The sequence below is a fragment of the Melospiza melodia genome, unplaced genomic scaffold, assembly GCF_035770615.1.
Source record: "Melospiza melodia melodia isolate bMelMel2 unplaced genomic scaffold, bMelMel2.pri scaffold_251, whole genome shotgun sequence".
Taxonomy (NCBI): domain Eukaryota; kingdom Metazoa; phylum Chordata; class Aves; order Passeriformes; family Passerellidae; genus Melospiza; species Melospiza melodia.
The window spans coordinates 32035-52926 of record NW_026948576.1 but is presented as its reverse complement, the minus strand read 5'-3'; the positions used below and the strand labels follow the sequence as shown (position 1 = coordinate 52926).

The following is a 20892-nucleotide window of genomic DNA, read 5'->3' as shown; positions in this document are numbered from 1 at the left end:
TTCTTGGGGGCGTCAAAATGGAGGGGGGGTGTCTGAGGGGAGGTGGGCGTGGTTTCGAGTGGGCGTGGCTTGGGTGAACTGGGCGTGGTTTAGCGCTGTTGTGGGCGTGGTCTCGGCTCCGTGAGGGCGGTGGGTGTGGCGATGGGCGTGGCCGCTGTGGCGCCTGAGGGCGGTGGGCGTGGCTCCGCCCAGCCCCGTGCGCGCGCGGCGCGGTGGGCGCGGCCTGGGCGGCGGCGCGTGCGCAGTCGGGGCGCGGGTGGGGGGGGGCAGATTCGGGTCCGTGTCGCTGGCGCGTCCTCCGCCTGTCGCGACATCAGGGCGGCGATAATGGTGGATTACCACAGCACGGGGCAGCCCCACCCGTACGGCGGGAACGGGCCCGGCCCCAATGGAGACTACATGGCCCAAGAGGACGATTGGGATCGGGATCTACTCCTGGACCCCGCCTGGGAGAAGCAGCAGCGCAAGGTGGGGGGGAGCTGGGGGGGTCACTGAGGGGGGATCGTGAGGGGCTGAGGGGTCCCTGAGGGGATTTCACAGCCTGAGGGGTCTGGAGGGCTTGAGGGGTCTCTGAGGGGTCCCAGAGCACGGGGCAGGGGGAGCTGGGGGGTGCCTGAGGGATCCTGGAGTGTCTGAGTGGTCCCTGAGGGGATCCGTGAGGGATCTTGGGGTGTCTGAGGGGATCCTGAGGTGTCTGAGGGGATCCATGAGGGATTTCGGGGTATCTGAGAGGTCCCTGAGGGGTCTTGGAGTGTCTGAGGGATCCCTGAGGGGATCCATGAGGGATCTTGGCGTGTCTGAGGGATCCATGAGGGATCCTGGGGCATCTGAGGGGATCCATGAGGGATCCGTGAGGGATCTTGGTGTCCCTGAGGAGATCTGTGAGGGATCCTGAGGTGTCTGAGAGGATCCATGAGGGGTCCTGGAGTTCCTGAGGGGATCCGTGAGGAATTTCCGGGTGTCTGAGTGGTTCCCTGAGGGGATCCGTGAGGGATCCTGAGGTCCCTGAGTAGATTCGAGTCTGAGGGGTTCCTTTGAGGAGTCCCTGAGGGGATCCATGAGGGATTTCGGGGTGTTTGAGGGGTCTCTGAGGGGATCCGTGAGGGATCCTGAGGTCTCTGAGGGGATTTCAGTCTGAGGGGTCCCTTTGAGGGGTCCCTGAGGGGGCCGGGGGTGTCCCTGAAGGAATTCATGAGGGATCCCAGCCCGGGACAGGGAGGTTTGGGGGGCCTGGGGGGTTCCTTGAGGGGTCTGAAGAGACCCAGGAGCCTCCCTGAGGGCTCCCAGCCGGGGCAGGGACACCTGAGGGCTCTCAGCGCCTTTTGGGGCGTCTCTGAGGAGGCTCAGGGTGTCCCTGGAGGGTCCGAGCTGGGGCTGGGGGAGAATCGGGAGTTTTTGGGGGGCGTCAGAGGGGGAAAGACCCCCGGAACTGGGTGAGGGGGACACCTTGAGAGCCCCCGGAGCTGTGTTTGGGGGGCAATGTCACACCTGAGGATTGAGAGCTGAACTTTGGGGACTCCCAGATCTGTGTTTGAGGTGGGAATGTCACACCTGAGGATTGAGAGCTGAACTTTGGGGACTCCCAGATCTGTGTTTGAGGTGGGAATGTCACACCCGAGGATTGAGAGCTGAACTTTGGGGTCCCTCAGAGCTGCGTTTGACGGGGAAATGTCACACCCGAGAGGTGAGAGCTGAACTTTGGGGACCCCCAGGGCTGTATCTGGGGGAGGATACCACACCTGAAGGTTGAGAGCTGAATTTCGGGGACCCCCAGATCTGTGTTTGAGGGGGAATATCACACCTGAGAGGCGAGGGGTGAACTTTGGGGTGCTGTGTTTGGAAGGGTTACCACACCTGAGGGTTGAGAGCTGAACTTTAGGGTGCTGTATTTGGGGGAGGATACCACACCTGAGGGTTGAGAGCTGAACTTTGGGGTGCTGTATTTGAAGGGGGTACCACACCTGAGGATCGAGGGCTGAACTTTGGGGTGCTGCATTTGATTGAGGGCAGAATTTCGGGGTTTCCTCAGGTTCCCGGGGGTGTCCGGAGGTTTTTCCCCCCTCAATTCCGGCTGTGGAAGCTTCCGGAGAGCGGCGGGACGGGATAAAGGGCACGGGGAAAGGGGGGGATCGCCGGGATCCACCGGGATCCGCCGCATTCCCGGGATGTGGGGAACACCGCGGGGGTCCCTCCCATCGCCCCCTCCCCAAATTACCCCGGGCCCACCCTCGGGCGTGGGAACGGCCGGGACTGGGAGGGGCCGGCCCGGAATTCCGAGCGGGCGCCGGAGGGTTCCGGGTTAATCATCGCTGGAGACGGGCGGAACTGCGGGCACTGCCCGGGCTGGGGGAGAATTCCTGAACTTTGGGGTTCCGTTCCCTCAGTTTGGGGTCAATTCCCTTAGTTTGGGATGTATTCCTGTGTTTGGGGTGAGCTCCGGGCTCGGGGCACTGCCCGGGCTGGGGGAGAATTCCTGAAGTTTGGGGTGAATTCCTGCACTTTAGGGTTCCGTTCCCGCAGAGTTTGAGGTGCATTCCTGTAGTTTGATATTCCATTCCCGTGATTGGAGTGAATTCCTGCAGTTTGGGGTTCCATTCCCGCAGTTTGGGGTTCCATTCCCGCAGTTTGGGGTTCCATTCCCGCAGTTTGGGGTGAACTGCGGGCTCGGGGCAGTTCCTGGGCTTGGGGAGAATTCCTGAAATTTGGGGTTCCATTCCTGCAGTTTGGGGTTCCATTCCCTCAGTTTGGGGTTCTATTCCCAGGTTTGGTGTTCCATTCCCTCAGTTTGGAGACAATTCCTCCATTTTAGGGTTCCATTCCTGCAGTTTGAGGTTCTATTCCCAGGTTTGGGGTGAATTCCCGCAGTTTGGGGTGAATTCCTGCAGTTTGGGGTTCCATCCCCAGATTTGGGGTGAATTCCCTCAGTTTGGGGTCAATTCCTGCATTTTAGGGTTCCATTCCCAGTTTGAGGTGCCATTCCTGCACTTTGGGGTGAATTCCCTCAATTTGGGGTTCCATTCCCTCATTTTGGGGTGAATTCCCACAGTTTGTGGTTCCATTCCCTCAATCTGGGGTTCCATTCCCAGTTTGAGGTTCCACTCCCAGGTTTGGGGTGAATTCCTGCAGTTTTGGCTTCCATCCCCTGAGTTCCGTGGGTTTAGTGTTCACTCCTTGGTTCAATTCTGAGTTTTGCTGTGAATTCATTTCCCAATTCTGTGTTGAGTTCTGCGCGTTTTGGGTTTAATTCCCTGAATTTTGGTTCAGTTCCCTCCGGTTTGGGGTGAACTCCCTGAATTTGGGGTGAATCCCCTCAGTTTTGGGCTGAATTTGGGGTGAATCCCCTCAGTTTTGGGGTGAATCTCCTCAGTTTTGGGGCTAAATTTGGGGTGAATCCCCTCAGTTTTGGGGTGAATCCCCTCAGTTTTGGGGTGAACCCCCTCAGTGTTGGGACATTTTGGGGTGAATCCCCTCAGTTTTGGGGTGAATCCCCTCAGTTTTGGGGTGAATTTGGGGTGAATCCCCTCAGTTTTGGGGTGAATCCCCTCAGTTTTGGGGCTGAATTTGGGGTGAATCCCCTCAGTTTTGGGGTGAACCTCCTCAGTTTTGGGGTGAACCTCCTCAGTTTTGGGGTGAATCCCCTCAGTTTTGGGGTGTATTTGAGGTGAATCCCCTCAGTTTTGGGGCTGAATTTGGGGTGAATCCCCTCAGTTTTGGGACTGAATTTGGGGTGAATCCCCTCAGTTTTGGGGTGTATTTGAGGTGAATCCCTCAGTTTTGGGGTGAATCCCCTCAGTTTTGGGGTGTATTTGAGGTGAATCCCCCTCAGTTTTGGGGTGAATCCCCTCAGTTTTGGGGTGTATTTGAGGTGAATCCCCTCAGTTTTGGGTGAATCCCCCTCAGTTTTGGGGCTGAATTTGGGGTGAATCCCCTCAGTTTTGGGGTGAACCCCCTCAGTGTTGGGACATTTTGGGGATCCCTGCCATTGCCGTGGTTCCCGGCCATTTCCAGGTTTTTCCCACAAAATCCCGGGCTAAGTTCGATTATTTTTGGCACAGGAAGCGCGGCGTGATCTTCCTCCTCCTCTTCCTCCTCCTCCTCCTCCCTCCTCCTCCTGCTCCTGCTGCATTCCCGGCGCTTCCCCCGTTTCCTGCTCTTCTCCTTTGCCCAAAATGGGATTTTTTTTTTCTCAGGATTTGGTGCTGAATTCTCGGCAGTGCCGGAGCGCGGACGAGCTGTGCCCCGGGGGGGGTTAATTAGGTGTTAATTAATGAGCGGAATTTTGGGATTGCCTTTCCCGTTTTGGGGCATGAATTTGGGAATGAATTTGGGAATGAATTTGGGATATGAATTTGGAATTTCTGGAATTCCGAGCGTCCCAGAGCCTCCCTCGGGTGGGGATGGGGAGGATTCGCCTCTGGAATTCTCTGGAATTCCAACAACGCGGGAGAGCGGAACGCGGGCCCTGCAGCGGCCGTCTGTCCGTCCGTCCGTCCGTCTGTCTGTCTGTCCTTCCTCCCCAAACCCACCATAAACCCCAGGAATTTCAGGTGCTTTGCAGCTCTGTCCGTCCGTCCGTCTGTCTGTCCTTCCTCCCCAAACCCACCACAAAAACCAGAATTTCAGGTGCTTTGCAGGTCTGTCCGTCTGTCCTTCTTTCCTTCCTCCCCAAAACCCACCACAAAACCCAGAATTTCAGGTGCTTTGCAGGTCTGTCCGTCTGTCCTTCCTTTCCTTCCTCCCCAAACCCACCACAAAACCCAGAATTTCAGGTGCTTTGCAGGTCTGTCCCGTCTGTCCGTCCTTTCCTTCCTTCCCTTCCTCCCCAAACCCCCCAGAAACCCAGATTTCAGGTGCTTTTCCTCCAGGAATTTTTGCCCCATCCAGGTGTTTTTCCTCCTGTAAAACCCAGTATTTTTTGATGAATTTTTGGGTGGATATTTGGGTGAATTTTGATGAATTTTTGGGTGGATATTTGGGTGAATTTTGGGTGAATTTTTGGGTGAATTTTTGGTGAATTTTGGATGAATTTTGATGAATTTTTGGGTGAATTTTGGATGAATTTTGATGAATTTTTGAGGTGAATTTTGGATGAATTTTTGGTGTGAATTTTTGCTGAATTTTAGATGAATTTTGGATGAATTTTGATGAATTTTTGGAAGTGAATTTTGGATGAATTTTTGATTAATTTTGATGAATTTTGGCCGTGAATTTTTGATTAATTTTGGGGGTGAATTTTTGTTGAATTTTTGGATGAATTTTTGCTGAATTTTGGATGAATTTTTGATGAATTTTGGATGAATTTTGGGGTGAATTTTTGATGAATTTTTGATGAATTTTGGGGTGAATTTTTTGATGAATTTTGGTGAATTTTGGATGAATTTTGATGAATTTTTGGGAGGCGACCGCCGCTCCCCATCGAGGCGGGGCCGCTAGATCCCGCCTGGAATGGGGCACGCCCTGCCCCACCTGCGCACCAAAAACCCAAAAAACTCCAAAAAACCCCAAAAACCCCAAAAAAACCCAAAAAACCCCCAAATCCCCCCTTTGTGGGGCCCGGCCGGAATTCTCCGCGTTGTTCCCAAACTCCGGCCCGGAGCCCAAAAAGGGCAAAGAATGAGGAGAATTCTGAGCTCGGCCCTCCCCCGGGAGCCACAAAAACATCCCAAAACAACAAAAAACATCAAAAAACAACAGGAAATCTGCAAATAACACAAAAATAACAGCAAAAAACATCCAGAAAATTAGCTCAAAACATCCAGAAAAACAACAGCAAAACATCCAAAAAACAACAGGAAACATAAAAAAACAACAGAAAAATAACAGCAAAAATATCCAGAAAAACAACAGCAAAAACATCCAGAAAAACATAAAAAAAAAATTAACAGAAAAATTCCAAAAAAACAGCAGCAAAACCATCCAAAAAAAAAAAAAACAACAGGAAAAACATTAAAAACCACCCAAAAAATCTAAAAATCAACAGCAAAACATCCAGAAAAACAACAGGAAACATGCGAAAACATCCAAAAAACCCCCCAAAATATCAACAAAAACATCCAGAAAAACATTAAAAAATCTAAAAAAACAACAGCGAAAAAAAAAAAAAAACCACAAAAAACCCCAGCAAAAACATCAAAAAAACCCACAAAAAATTCCAAAAAACCAACAGAAAGTATCCAGAAAAACAGCAAAAAAATAAAAAAAAAACCTACAGAAAATATCCAGAAAAACAGCAAAAAAATTCCGAAAAAACAACAGCAAAAACATCAAAAAAAACTCACAAAAAAATTCCAAAAAAACCCCAACAGAAAATATAGAAAAAAAACCCCAACAGAAAAAATCAAAAACCAACAAAAAATATTTAAAAAACCCACAAAAAATTCCAGGCAGAGAGGAAAACCCAGGATGTGCTGCGGGTGACAGGGATGGGACAAAACTCCCCAAAATCCTCATTTTCCCCAAATTTTTCCCAAATTTTTATATTTTTTCTTTAATTTTTATCAATCTTCTCCCTCAAATTTTCCTCATTTTCCCTGAATTTTTCCTCATTTTCCCAATTTTTCCTCAATTTTTCCTCATTTTCTCCCTATTTCAATAACTTTTCCCACTTTTTCCCCTCATTTTTCTGCTTTCTGGCTGATTTTTCCTCATTTTTTCCTCATTTTTTCCATCCCTTTTTTCTGTTTTTTTTCCCCATTTTTTCAGATTTCTCATTGGGATTTTTGGGTCATTTTTCCCTCCTTTGGACAAACGGGCGCCTCGTTAATTCTGTTAATTATGCAAATGATGGAAATGCTGTTAATTAAGCGCCTGCTAACGAGCCCAGGGAACGCCTGGATGAGTTTTTTATTCCCTCTGGATTTTCTTTCAGCTCTGCCTCGATTGAATTTGGAATTTCGGAGCCAATTCCTTCCTGCCCCAACCAGGCCTCGGCAGTGACTCCAATTGGGATTTTGGGGGATTTTTTTGGGATTTTTTTTGGGATTTTTTTGGGATTTTTTTGGAATTTTTTGGGGATTTTTTTGGGGATTTTTTGGGGATTTTGGGGATTTTTGGGGGATTATTTTTGGGATTTTTTAGGGATTTTGGGGATTTTTTGGGGATTATTTTTGGGATTTTTTAGGGATTTTTGGGGGGATTTTTAGGGTTTTTTGGGGGTTTTTTTCTTGGGAAAAATTTGAGGAAAATAGGGAGGAAAATGCATTTTTTAGCCCTAAAATTCCTAAGTTTTAGGGAGAAAATGATGGAAAATAGGGAGGAATGTGAATTTTCCAGCCTGAATTCCCGGGAATTGGAGCTGAATTCTCCATTTCCATCCCCAATTCCCAGGATTTTTATTTAATCCCATTTCCATCCCAAATTCCCAGGATTTTTATTTAATCCCATTTCCATCCCCAGTCCCCAGGATTTAGGATTTGTTCCCATTCCCCATCCCCAGGATTTAGGATTTGTTCCCCATTTTCCAGGATTTAGGATTTATTCCCACCCCAATCCCCAGGATTTATTTGGGATTTATTCCCCACCCCAATCCCCAGGATTTGGGATTATTCCCATCCCCAATCCCCAGGATTATTTGGGATTTATTCCCATTCCCATCCCCAGGATTTATTTGGGATTTATTCCCACCCCAATTCCCAGGATTTGGATTTGTTCCCATTCCCATCCCCAGGATTTATTTGGGATTTATTCCCACCCCCAATCCCCAGGATTTGGGATTTGTTCCCATTCCCATCCCCAATCCCCAGGATTTAGGATTTGTTCCCACCCCAATCCCCAGGATTTAGGATTTGTTCCCATTTTCCATCCCCAATTCCCAGGATTCGGATTTATTCCCATCCCCAGGATTTATTTGGGATTTGTTCCCACCCCAATTCCCAGGATTTATTTGGGATTTATTCCCACCCCAATTCCCAGGATTTATTTGGGATTTATTCCCATCCCCAGGATTTATTTGGGATTTGTTCCCACCCCAATTCCCAGGATTTATTTGGGATTTATTCCCCATCCCCAGGATTTATTTGGGATTTGTTCCCACCCCAATTCCCAGGATTTATTTGGGATTTATTCCCATCCCCAGGATTTATTTGGGATTTGTTCCCACCCCAATTCCCAGGATTTATTTGGGATTTATTCCCACCCCAATCCCAGATTTCAGCAGCTCCCACCCCATTCCCTCCCTGCCACAATTGCAGGAAAAGTTTCCGGGCGGTTCCGTGGGAAGGAAATTCCAGACTCGGCCGGAATCTCCTTTTTTGCCATTTTTGGGACGCTCGGCTCGGCCTGGAATGCGCCGGGATCCGCCTGCCCGGGCTTTGTCCTGGGTTTTATCCCGGGTTTTATTTTATCACAGATTTTATTTTATCCTGGGTTTTATTCCTGGATTTTATCCTGGATTTTATCCTGGGTTTTATCACAGATTTGATTTTATTCTGGATTTTATTCCTGGATTTTATCCTTGATTTTATCCTGGATTTTATCCCAGATTTTATCCTGGGTTTTATCACAGATTTGATTTTATCCTGGGTTTTATCCCAGATTTTATTTTATCCTGGATTTTATTTTGTCCTGGATTTTATCCCAGATTTTATTCCAGATTTATCCTGGATTTTATCCAGGACTTATTCCAGATTTGATCCTGGATTTTATTCCAGATTTATCCTGGATTTTATCCAGGACTTATTCCAGATTTGATCGCGGATTTTATTCCAGATTTATCCTGGATTTTATCCAGGACTTATTCCAGATTTGATCGCGGATTTTATTCCAGATTTATCCTGGATTTTATCCAGGACTTATTCCAGATTTGATCGCGGATTTTATTCCAGATTTATCTTGATTTTATCCTGGATTTATTCCAGATTTTATTCCAGATTTGATCCCGGGTTTTATTCCCAGCTGACTCAGTGCCCCGTGCGTGTCGGTGAATGGGATCCCACAATGGGATTTCTGTGGGTTTTTATGGGATTTTTTATGGATTTTTATGGGATTTTTATGGGATTTTTATGGGATTTTTATGGGATCTCTTGGGGCTGTGTCTGCCCATGAAGGAGATCCCACCCTGGGGATTTTTGTGGGATTTCTGTGGGGTTTTTCTGGGGATCTCTGTGGGATCTCACAGGGCCTGTTCTGTGTGTCCATGAATGGGATCCCAAACCAGGATTTTTGTGGGATTTTTTCCGGTATCTCCCGTGCCCAGGCTGACTCAGAGCCTTGTGTGTGTCCATGAATGGGATCCCAGAATGGGATTTCTGTGGGGTTTCTGTGGGGGTTTTTATGGGATCTCTCAGTGCCCCGTGTGTGTCGGTGAATGGGATCCCGTACTGGAATTTTTATGGGATTTCTGTGGGATTTCTGTGGGGTTTTTCTGGGATCTCTGTGGGATCTCACAGGGCCTGTTCTGTGTGTCCATGAATGGGATCCCAAACCAGGATTTTTGTGGGATTTTTTCAGGATCTCTCTTTCATGCCCAAGCTGACTCAGTGCCCCGTGTGTGTCCATGAATGGGATCCCAAACCAGGATTTTTGTGGGATTTTTGTGGGATTTTTTCAGGATCTCTCTCTCATGCCCAGCTGACTCAGTGCCCCGTGTGTGTCCACGAATGGGATCCCAAACCAGGATTTCTGTGGGATTTTTTCGGGTGGTCTCCCGTGCCCAGGCTGACTCAGAGCCTTGTGTGTGTCCATGAATGGGATCCCAAACCAGGATTTTTGTGGATTTTTGTGGATTTTTTCCGGATCTCTCTCTCATGCCCAGCTGACTCAGTGCCTTGTGTGTGTCCATGAATGGGATCCCAAACCAGGATTTTTATGGGATTTTTTCCGGTGTCTCCCGTGCCCAGGCTGACTCAGTGCCCCGTGCGTGTCGGTGCCCGCTGGCCACGCCCGGCCACGCCCGGCTCTGGCACGATCAGCCCTGGCACCGGCCAAAGTCCCGGCACCGCCCGGAGCCGCCCCGGAAGCGCAGGGCGATCCCGGAGCCGCCCCAAACCGGGACCTTTCCCACATCCAGGAGGCACCTGCCCGGCTTTGGGGCTGGATCCTGCAGGACCCGGGGCTGTTCCCACATCCAGGGATCAGATTGAGTTTCCTGCTGGCTTTGGGGCTGGATCCTGGGGGATCCTGCAGGACCCGGGGCTGTTCCCACATCCAGGGGAGCAGATTGAGTTTCCTGCTGGCTTTGGGGCTGGATCCTGCAGGACCCGGGCTGTTCCCACATCCAGGGATCAGATTGAGTTTCCTGCTGGCTTTGGGGCTGGATCCTGGGGTGGATCCTGCAGGGCCCGGGGCTGTTCCCACATCCAGGGGCACCTGCCCGGCTTTGGGGCTGGATCCTGCAGGACCCGGGGCTGTTCCCACATCAGGGATCAGATTGAGTTTCCTGCTGGGTCTGGGGCTGGATCCTGCAGGACCCGGGGCTGTTCCCACATCCAGGGATCAGATTGAGTTTCCTGCTGGCTTTGGGGCTGGATCCTGGGGTGGATCCTGCAGGGCCCGGGGCTGTTCCCACATCCAGGGGCACCTGCCTGGCTTTGGGGCTGGATCCTGGGGGATCCTGCAGGGCCCGGGGCTGTTCCCACATCCAGGGATCAGATTGAGTTTCCTGCTGGGTCTGGGGCTGGATCCTGGGGTGGATCCTGCAGGGCCCGGGGCTGTTCCCACATCCAGGGGCACCCGCCCGGCTTTGGGGCTGGATCCTGCAGGACCCGGGGCTGTTCCCACATCCAGGGGAGCAGATTGAGTTTCCTGCTGGCTTTGGGGCTGGATCCTGCAGGGTCCGGGCTGTTCCCACATCCAGGGATCAGATTGAGTTTCCTGCTGGCTTTGGGGCTGGATCCTGGGGTGGATCCTGCAGGGCCCGGGGCTGTTCCCACATCCAGGGGCACCTGCCCGGCTTTGGGGCTGGATCCTGCAGGACCCGGGGCTGTTCCCACATCCAGGGATCAGATTGAGTTTCCTGCTGGCTTTGGGGCTGGATCCTGCAGGGTCTGGGCTGTTCCCACATCCAGGGATCATATTGAGTTTACTGCTGGGTCTGGGGCTGGATCCTGGGCTGGATCCTGCAGGGTCTGGGCTGTTCCCACATCCAGGGATCAGATTGAGTTTCCTGCTGGCTTTGGGGCTGGATCCTGGGGTGGATCCTGCAGGGCCCGGGGCTGTTCCCACATCCAGGGGCACCTGCCCGGCTTTGGGGCTGGATCCTGGGGGGATCCTGCAGGGCCCGGGGCTGTTCCCACATCCAGGGGAGCAGATTGAGTTTCCTGCTGGCTTTGGGGCTGGATCCTGGGGGATCCTGCAGGACCCGGGGCTGTTCCCACATCCAGGGAGCAGATTGAGTTTCCTGCTGGCTTTGGGGCTGGATCCTGCAGGACCCGGGGCTGTTCCCACATCCAGGGGAGCAGATTGAGTTTCCTGCTGGCTTTGGGGCTGGATCCTGGGGGGATCCTGCAGGACCCGGGGCTGTTCCCACATCCAGGGGAGCAGATTGAGTTTCCTGCTGGCTTTGGGGCTGGATCCTGGGGGGATCCTGCAGGGCCCGGGGCTGTTCCCACATCCAGGGGAGCAGATTGAGTTTCCTGCTGGCTTTGGGGCTGGATCCTGGGGGATCCTGCAGGACCCGGGGCTGTTCCCACATCCAGGGAGCAGATTGAGTTTCCTGCTGGCTTTGGGGCTGGATCCTGCAGGACCCGGGGCTGTTCCCACATCCAGGGGAGCAGATTGAGTTTCCTGCTGGCTTTGGGGCTGGATCCTGGGGGGATCCTGCAGGACCCGGGGCTGTTCCCACATCCAGGGGAGCAGATTGAGTTTCCTGCTGGCTTTGGGGCTGGATCCTGCAGGACCCGGGCTGTTCCCACATCCAGGGATCAGATTGAGTTTCCTGCTGGCTTTGGGGCTGGATCCTGGGGGATCCTGCAGGACCCGGGCTGTTCCCACATCCAGGGGCACCTGCCCGGCTTTGGGGCTGGATCCTGCAGGACCCGGGCTGTTCCCACATCCAGGGGAGCAGATTGAGTTTCCTGCTGGGTCTGGGGCTGGATCCTGCAGGACCCGGGCTGTTCCCACATCCAGGGATCAGATTGAGTTTCCTGCTGGCTTTGGGGCTGGATCCTGGGGTGGATCCTGCAGGGCCCGGGGCTGTTCCCACATCCAGGGGCACCTGCCTGGCTTTGGGGCTGGATCCTGGGGGGATCCTGCAGGACCCGGGCTGTTCCCACATCCAGGGGAGCAGATTGAGTTTCCTGCTGGCTTTGGGGCTGGATCCTGGGGTCAGAGCCGGTTCCTGACCCCACAGTGTGGCCCCACAAGGAGAATTTGGGGTGGGGCTGTCCCAGTTCCTCAGTAACTGGAGCTGGGGGTTGTGGGGTTGGGCGTTCCCAGGGATGAAAGGTTCGGGGTCATTGCTGTGGGGTCAATAACTGAGTCATTGCTGATGGGATCAATAACTGAGTCATTGCTGTGGGATCAATAACTGGGTCATTGCTGTGGGGTCAATAACTGAGTCATTGCTGTGGGGTCAATAACTGAGTCATTGCTGTGGGGTCAATAACTGGGTCATTGCTGATGGGATCAATAACTGAGTCATTGCTGATGGGATCAATAACTGAGTCATTGCTGATGGGATCAATAACTGGGTCATTGCTGATGGGATCAGTGAGATCATTCCTGATGGGATCAACGGGATCATTCCCAGTGGGATCAGTGGGATCGTTCCCAATGGGATCAATGGGATCATTCCCAGTGGGATCAATGGGATCATTCCCAATGGGATCAGTGGGATCATTCCCAATGGGATCATTCCCAGTGGGATCGATGGGATCATTCCTGCTGGGATCAATGGGATCATTCCCAGTGGGATCAATGGGATCATTCCCAATGGGATCATTCCTGCTTGGATCAATGGGATCATTCCCAGTGGGATCAATGGGATCATTCCCAATGGGATCATTCCCAGTGGGATCAGTGCGGCCATTCCTGATGGGATCAATAACCCGGGGTCATTCCTGATGGAATCAGTGGGGTCATTCCCAGTGGGATCAATAACCCAGGGTCATTCCCAGTGGGGTCATTCCTGATGGGATCAATAATCCAGAGTCATTCCCAGTGGGATCAATGGGATCATTCCCAATGGGATCATTCCTGCTTGGATCAATGGGATCATTCCCAGTGGGATCAATGGGATCATTCCCAATGGGATCATTCCCAGTGGGATCAGTGCGGCCATTCCTGATGGGATCAATAACCCAGGGTCATTCCTGATGGAATCAGTGGGGTCATTCCCAGTGGGATCAATAACCCAGGGTCATTCCCAGTGGGGTCATTCCTGATGGGATCAATAATCCAGAGTCATTCCCAGTGGGATCAATGGGATCATTCCCAATGGGATCATTCCTGTTTGGATCAATGGGATCATTCCCAGTGGGATCAGTGGGATCATTCCCAGTGGGATCATTCCCAGTGGGATCAACGGGATCATTCCCAGTGGGATCATTCCCAATGGGATCATTCCTGCTGGGATCAGTGGGATCATTCCCAATGGGATCAGTGGGATCATTCCCAGTGGGATCATTCCCAATGGGATCATTCCTGCTGGGATCAGTGGGATCATTCCCAGTGGGATCAGTGGGATCATTCCCAGTGGGATCAATGGGATCATTCCTGCTGGGATCAGTGGGATCATTCCCAATGGGATCAGTGGGATCATTCCCAGTGGGATCATTCCCAGTGGGATCAACGGGATCATTCCCAGTGGGATCATTCCCAATGGGATCATTCCTGCTGGGATCAGTGGGATCATTCCCAATGGGATCAGTGGGATCATTCCCAGTGGGATCATTCCCAATGGGATCATTCCTGCTGGGATCAGTGGGATCATTCCCAATGGGATCAGTGGGATCATTCCCAGTGGGATCATTCCCAATGGGATCAGTGGGATCATTCCCAGTGGGATCATTCCCAGTGGGATCAGTGGGATCATTCCCAGTGGGATCATTCCCAATGGGATCATTCCTGCTGGGATCAGTGGGATCATTCCCAGTGGGATCATTCCCAATGGGATGAGGAATCCCCAGGCCCCCAGTTCCCCATTTTCCCCCCAAACCCTGGAGATCCCCACTGACCCCAGAGGTTCCCCAAACCCTGGGGGTCTCTGCTGACCCTGGGGGTCCCCCCCAGCCCCCAGGGTCCCCCCCAGACCCCCAGGGTCCCCCCCAGCCCCGCTGACCCCGTGGCTGTCGCGCAGACGTTCACGGCCTGGTGCAACTCCCACCTGCGCAAGGCGGGCACGCAGATCGAGAACATCGACGAGGATTTCCGGGATGGGCTCAAACTGATGCTGCTGCTCGAGGTCATCTCAGGTCAGGCCTCAGCTCAGAATCCTCAAACTGGGACCAAAATCCTCAAACTGGGACCAAAATCCTCAAACTGGGACCAAAATCCTCAAACTGGGCCCCAAAACCCCCAAACGGAGCTCAGAATCCTAAACTGGGCCCCAAAACCCCCCAAAGTGGGACCAAAATCCTTTAACTGGGCCCAAAATCCTTAAACTGGGCCCCAAAACCCCCAAACTCAGCCCAAAACCCCCCAAACTGGGACCAAAATCCTTAAACTGGACCAAAATCCTCAAACTCAGCCCAAAAACCCTCAAACTCAGCCCAAAATGCCCAGCTGGTCCCAAAATCCTTAAACTGGGCTCAAAAACCCAAACTGAGTCCAAAAAGCCCCAAACTGGGACCAAATCCTTTAACCCTGACCCAGATTATTTAACCCTGACCCAGATTATTTAACCCTGACCCAAACCTTTTAACCCTGACCCAGATTAATTAACCCTGACCCAGATTAATTAATCCTGACCCAGATTAATTAACCCTGACCCAGATTATTTAATCCTGACCCAGATTATTTAATCCTGACCCAAACCCTTTAACCCTGACCCAAACCCTCCAATCCTGACCCAGATTATTTAACCCTGACCCAAACCCTTTAACCCTGACCCAGATTATTTAATCCTGACCCAAATCCTTCAGTCCTGACCCAAATCCTTTAACCCTGACCCAGATTAATTAACCCTGACCCAGATTATTTAAACCTGACCCAAACCCTTTAACCCTGACCCAAACCTTTCAGTCCTGACCCAGATTATTTAATCCTGACCCAAATCCTTCAGTCCTGACCCAAACCCTTTAACCCTGACCCAAATTAATTAACCCTGACCCAGATTATTTATTTAATCCTGACCCAAACCCTCCAATCCTGACCCAGATTATTTGACCCTGACCCAGATTAATTAACCCTGGCCCAGATTATTTGCCCCCGACCCAAAGCCTCCAATCCTGACCCCAATGCCATTGCAGGGGAGCGGCTCCCGAAGCCCGAGCGGGGCAAGATGAGGGTGCACAAGATCAACAACGTCAACAAGGCCCTGGACTTCATCGCCAGCAAAGGCGTCAAGCTCGTCTCCATCGGCGCCGAGGGTGAGGCCCCAGCTCGGGGACCCGCTGGGATCCGCTGGGATCTGATGGGATCCACTGGGATCTGATGGGATCTGCTGGGATCTGACACCCCAGGGCCCCTTCCGGGCCAAAATCGGGATTTTGAGGGGTTTGAACCATGACTCAAACCCTTTAACCTTGACCCAAAACCCTGCGGGATTGGGATCGTTCCCTGTGGGATCTCTGGGACCATTCCCTGTGGGATTGGGATCGTTCCCTGTGGGATCTCTGGGATCATTCCCTGTGGGATCTCTGGGACCGTTCCCTGTGGGATTGGGATCGTTCCATGTGGGATCTCTGGGACCATTCCCTGTGGGATCTCTGGGATCATTCCCTGTTGGATCTGGGGTCATTCCCTGCAGGATTGGGATCGTTCCCTGTGGGATCTCTGGGACCATTCCCTGTGGGATTGGGACCATTCCCTGTGGGATTGGGATCGTTCCCTGTGGGATTGGGATGATTCCCTGCAGGACTGGGACCATTCCCTGTGGGATCTCTGGGACCATTCCCTGTGGGATTGGGATCGTTCCCTGTGGGATTGGGACCGTTCCCTGCAGGACTGGGATCATTCCCTGTGGGATCTCTGGGATCATTCCCTGTGGGATTGGGACCATTCCCTGTGGGATTGGGATCGTTCCCTGTGGGATTGGGACCGTTCCATGTGGGATCTCTGGGACCATTGCCTGCGGGATTGGGATCATTCCCTGTTGGATCTGGGGTCATTCCCTGTGGGATCCAGGACCCTTCCCTGTAGATCCAGGACCATTCCCTGTGGGATCCAGGACCATTCCCTGTAGATCCAGGACCATTCCCTGTGGGATCCAGGACCATTCCCTGTAGATCCAGGACCATTCCCTGTAGATCCAGCACCATTCCCTGTAGATCCAGCACCATTCCCTGTAGATCCAGCACCATTCCCTGTAGATCCAGCACCATTCCCACAGGATCCAGGACCATTCCCACAGGATCCAGGACCATTCCCTGTGGGATCCAGCACCATTCCCTGTGGGATCCAGCACCATTCCCTGTAGATCCAGCACCATTCCCACAGGATCCAGCACCATTCCCTGTGGGATCCAGCACCATTCCCTGTAGATCCAGGACCATTCCCTGTGGGATCCAGCACCATTCCCACAGGATCCAGGACCATTCCCACAGGATCCAGCCCCGTTCCCTGTGGGATCCCCGGGGCCCGGGCGGGCCGTGCTGGCAGCGGCTCCGGCCGGGCCGGTTTGTTGGGATCCCGGCTCGGGAAAGCTCCGCGTGCCCGGAGCCGAGCGAGTCCTGACCGGCCCCGAGCCGGGAGACGCCCGGCGCCCGCCCCAGCCCAGCAATTCCCAAAAAAACAACGGCAGCTGCTGGAGGCAGCCCTGGGAATGTGGGATCGGGATGGGGAGCCCGGGATTCCTGCCCTGTGGGATTCCTGCCCTGGGGGATTCCTCCCCTCTGGGATTCCTCTCTCCCTCTCCGTGGTTTCCGAGGTTCTTTTCCAACCCAAACAATTCCGTAATTCCAGGATTCCGTGGTTCTGTGATGGATTCCAGGGTCTGTAATTCCAGTTCTGCAATCCCACAAATCCCCCCTAATCCTGGTTTTCCATGATTTTTGGGTCCCGCAATTCCGGATTTTTGTGTCCTGGGACTCCAAAAATCCAGGATTCCCAGGTCCCGTGATCCCATTATTGCAGGATTCCCTAATATGGGACCCATTAATTTGGGGACTCCAAAATGAATTTTTTGACTCCTCCATTGTGGAGTTCCCCCCAAATTCCAGGGCCCCACAACCCCATAATTCCCCCTGGGAATCCCCCCCGGGATCCATTCCCTGTTAATTCCCACCCAGGATCCATTCCCTGTGTTTTCCCTTTGGAATTCCCACCCGGGATCCGTTCCCTGGGATCCATTCCCTGTGTTTTCCCTTTGGGATCCATTCCCCGGGATCCATTCACCGTGGTTTCCCTTTGGGATCCATTCCCTGTGTTTCCCCTTTGGAATTCCCCCCCAGGATCCATTCCCTGGAATTCCCCTCCCGGGATCCATTCCCTGGGATCCATTCCCTGTGTTTTCCCTTTGGGATCCATTCCCTGGGATCCATTCCCCGTGGTTTCCCTTTGGGATCCATTCCCTGTGTTTCCCCCTTTGGGAATTCCCCCCCAGGATCCATTCCCTGGGAATTCCCTCCCGGGATCCATTCCCTGGGATCCATTCCCCATGTTTTCCCTTTGGGATCCATTTCCTGGGATCCATTCCCGTGTTTTCCCTTTGGGATCCATTCCCTGGGATCCATTCCCTGTGTTTTCCTTTGGGATCCATTCCCTGGGATCCATTCCCTGTGTCTTCCCTCCCGGGATCCATTCCCTGGGATCCATTCCCCGTGTTTTCCCTTTGGGATCCATTCCCTGGGATCCAATTCCCCGTGTTTTCCCTTTGGATCCATTCCCTGGGATCCATTCCCCATGTTTTCCCTTTAGGATCCATTCCCTGGATCCATTCCCCATGTTTTCCCTTTGGGATCCCTTTCCCGGGATCCATTCCCATGTTTTCCCTTTAGGATCCATTCCCCGGGATCCATTCCCTGTGTTTTCCCTTTGGGATCCGTTCCCCGGGATCCATTCCCTGTTTCCCTCCCGCAGAGATCGTGGACGGGAACGCCAAGATGACGCTGGGCATGATCTGGACGATCATCCTGCGCTTCGCCATCCAGGACATCTCCGTGGAAGGTAACGGGGCACGGGATCCGCCCCTGCATTGGGGGATCCACACAGGATCCGCTCCCGGGGTTGTGGGATCAACACAAGATCTGCCCTGAATTGGGGATGCACCCTGGGATTTGCACCTGGGACTATGGATCTGCCCTAGAATTGGGGGATCGACCCCAGGATTTGTTCCTGGGATTGTAGGATCCATATGGGATTTGTTGCTGGGATCGTGGGATCCACCCCTGGGATTGCGGGATCTGCCCCTGGGATTGTGGGATCCACCCTGGGATTTGCCCTGGGATTGTGGGATCTGCCCCTGGGAATTGTGGGATCTGCCCCTGGGATTGTGGGATCTGCCCTGGGATTTGCCCTGGGATTGTGGGATCTGCCCCTGGGATTTGCCCTGGGATTGTGGGATCTGCCCCCAGGATCTGCCCCTGGGATTGTGGGATCTACCCTGGGATCCACCCCAGGATCTGCCCCTGGGATTGTGGGATCCCCCCCCGGGATCCCCCCGGGATCCCCCCAGATCCCCCCATTTTCTGCTCCCGCTCCCGCAGAGACCTCGGCCAAGGAGGGGCTGCTGCTCTGGTGCCAGCGGAAAACGGCTCCGTACAAGAACGTCAACGTGCAGAACTTCCACATCAGGTCCTTCTCCTCCTCCTCCTCCTCCTCCTCCTTCCTCCTTCCTCCTTCTCCTCCTCCTCCTTCTGCTCCTCTTCCCCTTCCCCCTTTTCCCCTTCCTCTTCCCATTTCCCAGGGCAGAATTCCCAAATTCCCCTTGGATTCCCAGGATCTCATTCCAATTTCCCCTGTAAGTTCCCGTGGTCTGATCCTCATTTTCTCTCCAAATTCCTGGCATCCGATCCCAGTTTTCCCTGAATATTCCCACGATCCAATCCCAGTTTTCCCTGCAAATTCCCGGGGTTTCACTCCTGTTTTCCCTGCGGATTCCCATGATCTGATCCTGGTTTTTCCTGTGGATTCCCGTGACCTGATCCCATTTTCCCTGTAAATTCCCATGATCTCATCCCAATTTCCTCATGGATTCCAGAATCTGATCCCAGTTTTCCCTGCGGATTCCTGGGATCTGATCCCCATTTTCTCTGTGAATTCCTGGGATTCAATCCCAGTTTTCCCCATGGATTCCCATGACCTGATCCCCATTTTCCCTGCACATCCCCACAACCTGATCCCCATTTTCCCTGCACATCCCCACGGTCTGATCCCCATTTTCCCTGCACATCCCCACAACCTGATCCCCATTTTCCCTGCACATTCCCATGGCCTGATCCCCATTTTCCCCTGCACATTCCCACGGTCTGATCCCCATTTTCCCTGTGTATTCCCACGACCTGATCCCGATTTTCCCTGCACATCCCCACAACCTGATCCCCATTTTCCCTGCACATCCCCACGACCTGATCCCCATTTTCCCTGCACATTCCCACGACCTGATCCCCCATTTTCCCTGCACATTCCCATGGTCCGATCCCCATTTTCCCTGTGTATTCCCACGACCTGATCCCCATTTTCCCTGCACATCCTCACAACCTGATCCCCATTTTCCCTGCACATTCCCATGGGTCTGATCCCCATTTTCCCTGTGTATTCCCACGACCTGATCCCCTTTTTCCCTGCACATTCCCACGACCTGATCCCCATTTTCCCTGCACATTCCCATGGTCTGATCCCATTTTCCCTGCACATCCTCACAACCTGATCCCCATTTTCCCTGCACATTCCCACGACCTGATCCCCATTTTCCCTGCACATCCCCACGACCTGATCCCCATTTTCCCTGCACATCCCCACAACCTGATCCCCATTTTCCCTGCACATTCCCACGACCTGATCCCCATTTTCCCTGCACATCCCCACGGTTCTGATCCCCATTTTCCCTGCACATTCCCACGGTCTGATCCCCATTTTCCCTGCACATCCCCACGGTCTGATCCCCATTTTCCCTGCACATTCCCATGGTCTGATCCCCATTTTCCCTGCACATCCCCACGACCTGATCCCCATTTTCCCTGCACATCCCCACGATCTGATCCCCATTTTCCCTGCACATTCCCACGACCTGATCCCCATTTTCCCTGCACATCCCACGGTCTGATCCCCGTTTTTCCCCAGCTGGAAGGACGGGCTGGCCTTCAACGCCCTCATCCACCGGCACCGCCCGAGCTGATCGAGTACGACAAACTGCGCAAGGTAAACCCCAAACCCCGCCCCCGGAAAATCCGGGAATTTGGGAGTTCCCACCCACAGAGCCCCTCCTGTCCCCAGGATGATCCTGTCACCAACCTCAACAACGCCTTCGAGGTGGCTGAGAAGTACCTGGACATCCCCAAGATGCTGGATGCCGAGGGTGAGTGTGGAATTCCGGATCCCGGGGTCCCTTCCAGGCCCTGGAGGGGATTTCCTCACAGGATCCCTGATTTCACCTGGATTTCTCCTGGATTTCTCCTGGATTTCTCCTGGATTTCTCCAGGATTTGGGATGCTCAGGGTTCCAGAATTGGTTGGTTTTATCATCCTGTAATTCCAGGGGTGGGGAACGCGCAGGACTCCACAGCTGTACAACCCCACAATTCCAGCATCCCATAAATCTGGAATTCCTTTCTTCTAGGATTCCTTAAGTCTTGGATTTCATTATTCTAGGACTTCACAATTCCAGCATCCCATAAATCCGGCATTCCTTTCTTCTAGG

General features: G+C 52.8%; 1 protein-coding gene across 1 annotated transcript in view; it reads left to right on the top strand.

The window, feature by feature from the left end:
- The first annotated feature begins 250 nt into the window (after positions 1 to 250).
- The window catches only part of LOC134433767 (alpha-actinin-4-like), a 50048-nt gene continuing 29406 nt past the window's right edge, over positions 251 to 20892 (top strand). The window contains 8 exon segments of the mRNA XM_063182477.1: positions 251 to 468; positions 14234 to 14348; positions 15345 to 15464; positions 18115 to 18201; positions 18741 to 18828; positions 20317 to 20357; positions 20360 to 20394; positions 20470 to 20551. Coding sequence (XP_063038547.1) covers positions 328 to 468; positions 14234 to 14348; positions 15345 to 15464; positions 18115 to 18201; positions 18741 to 18828; positions 20317 to 20357; positions 20360 to 20394; positions 20470 to 20551 — 709 coding nt within the window. The 5' untranslated portion in view covers positions 251 to 327.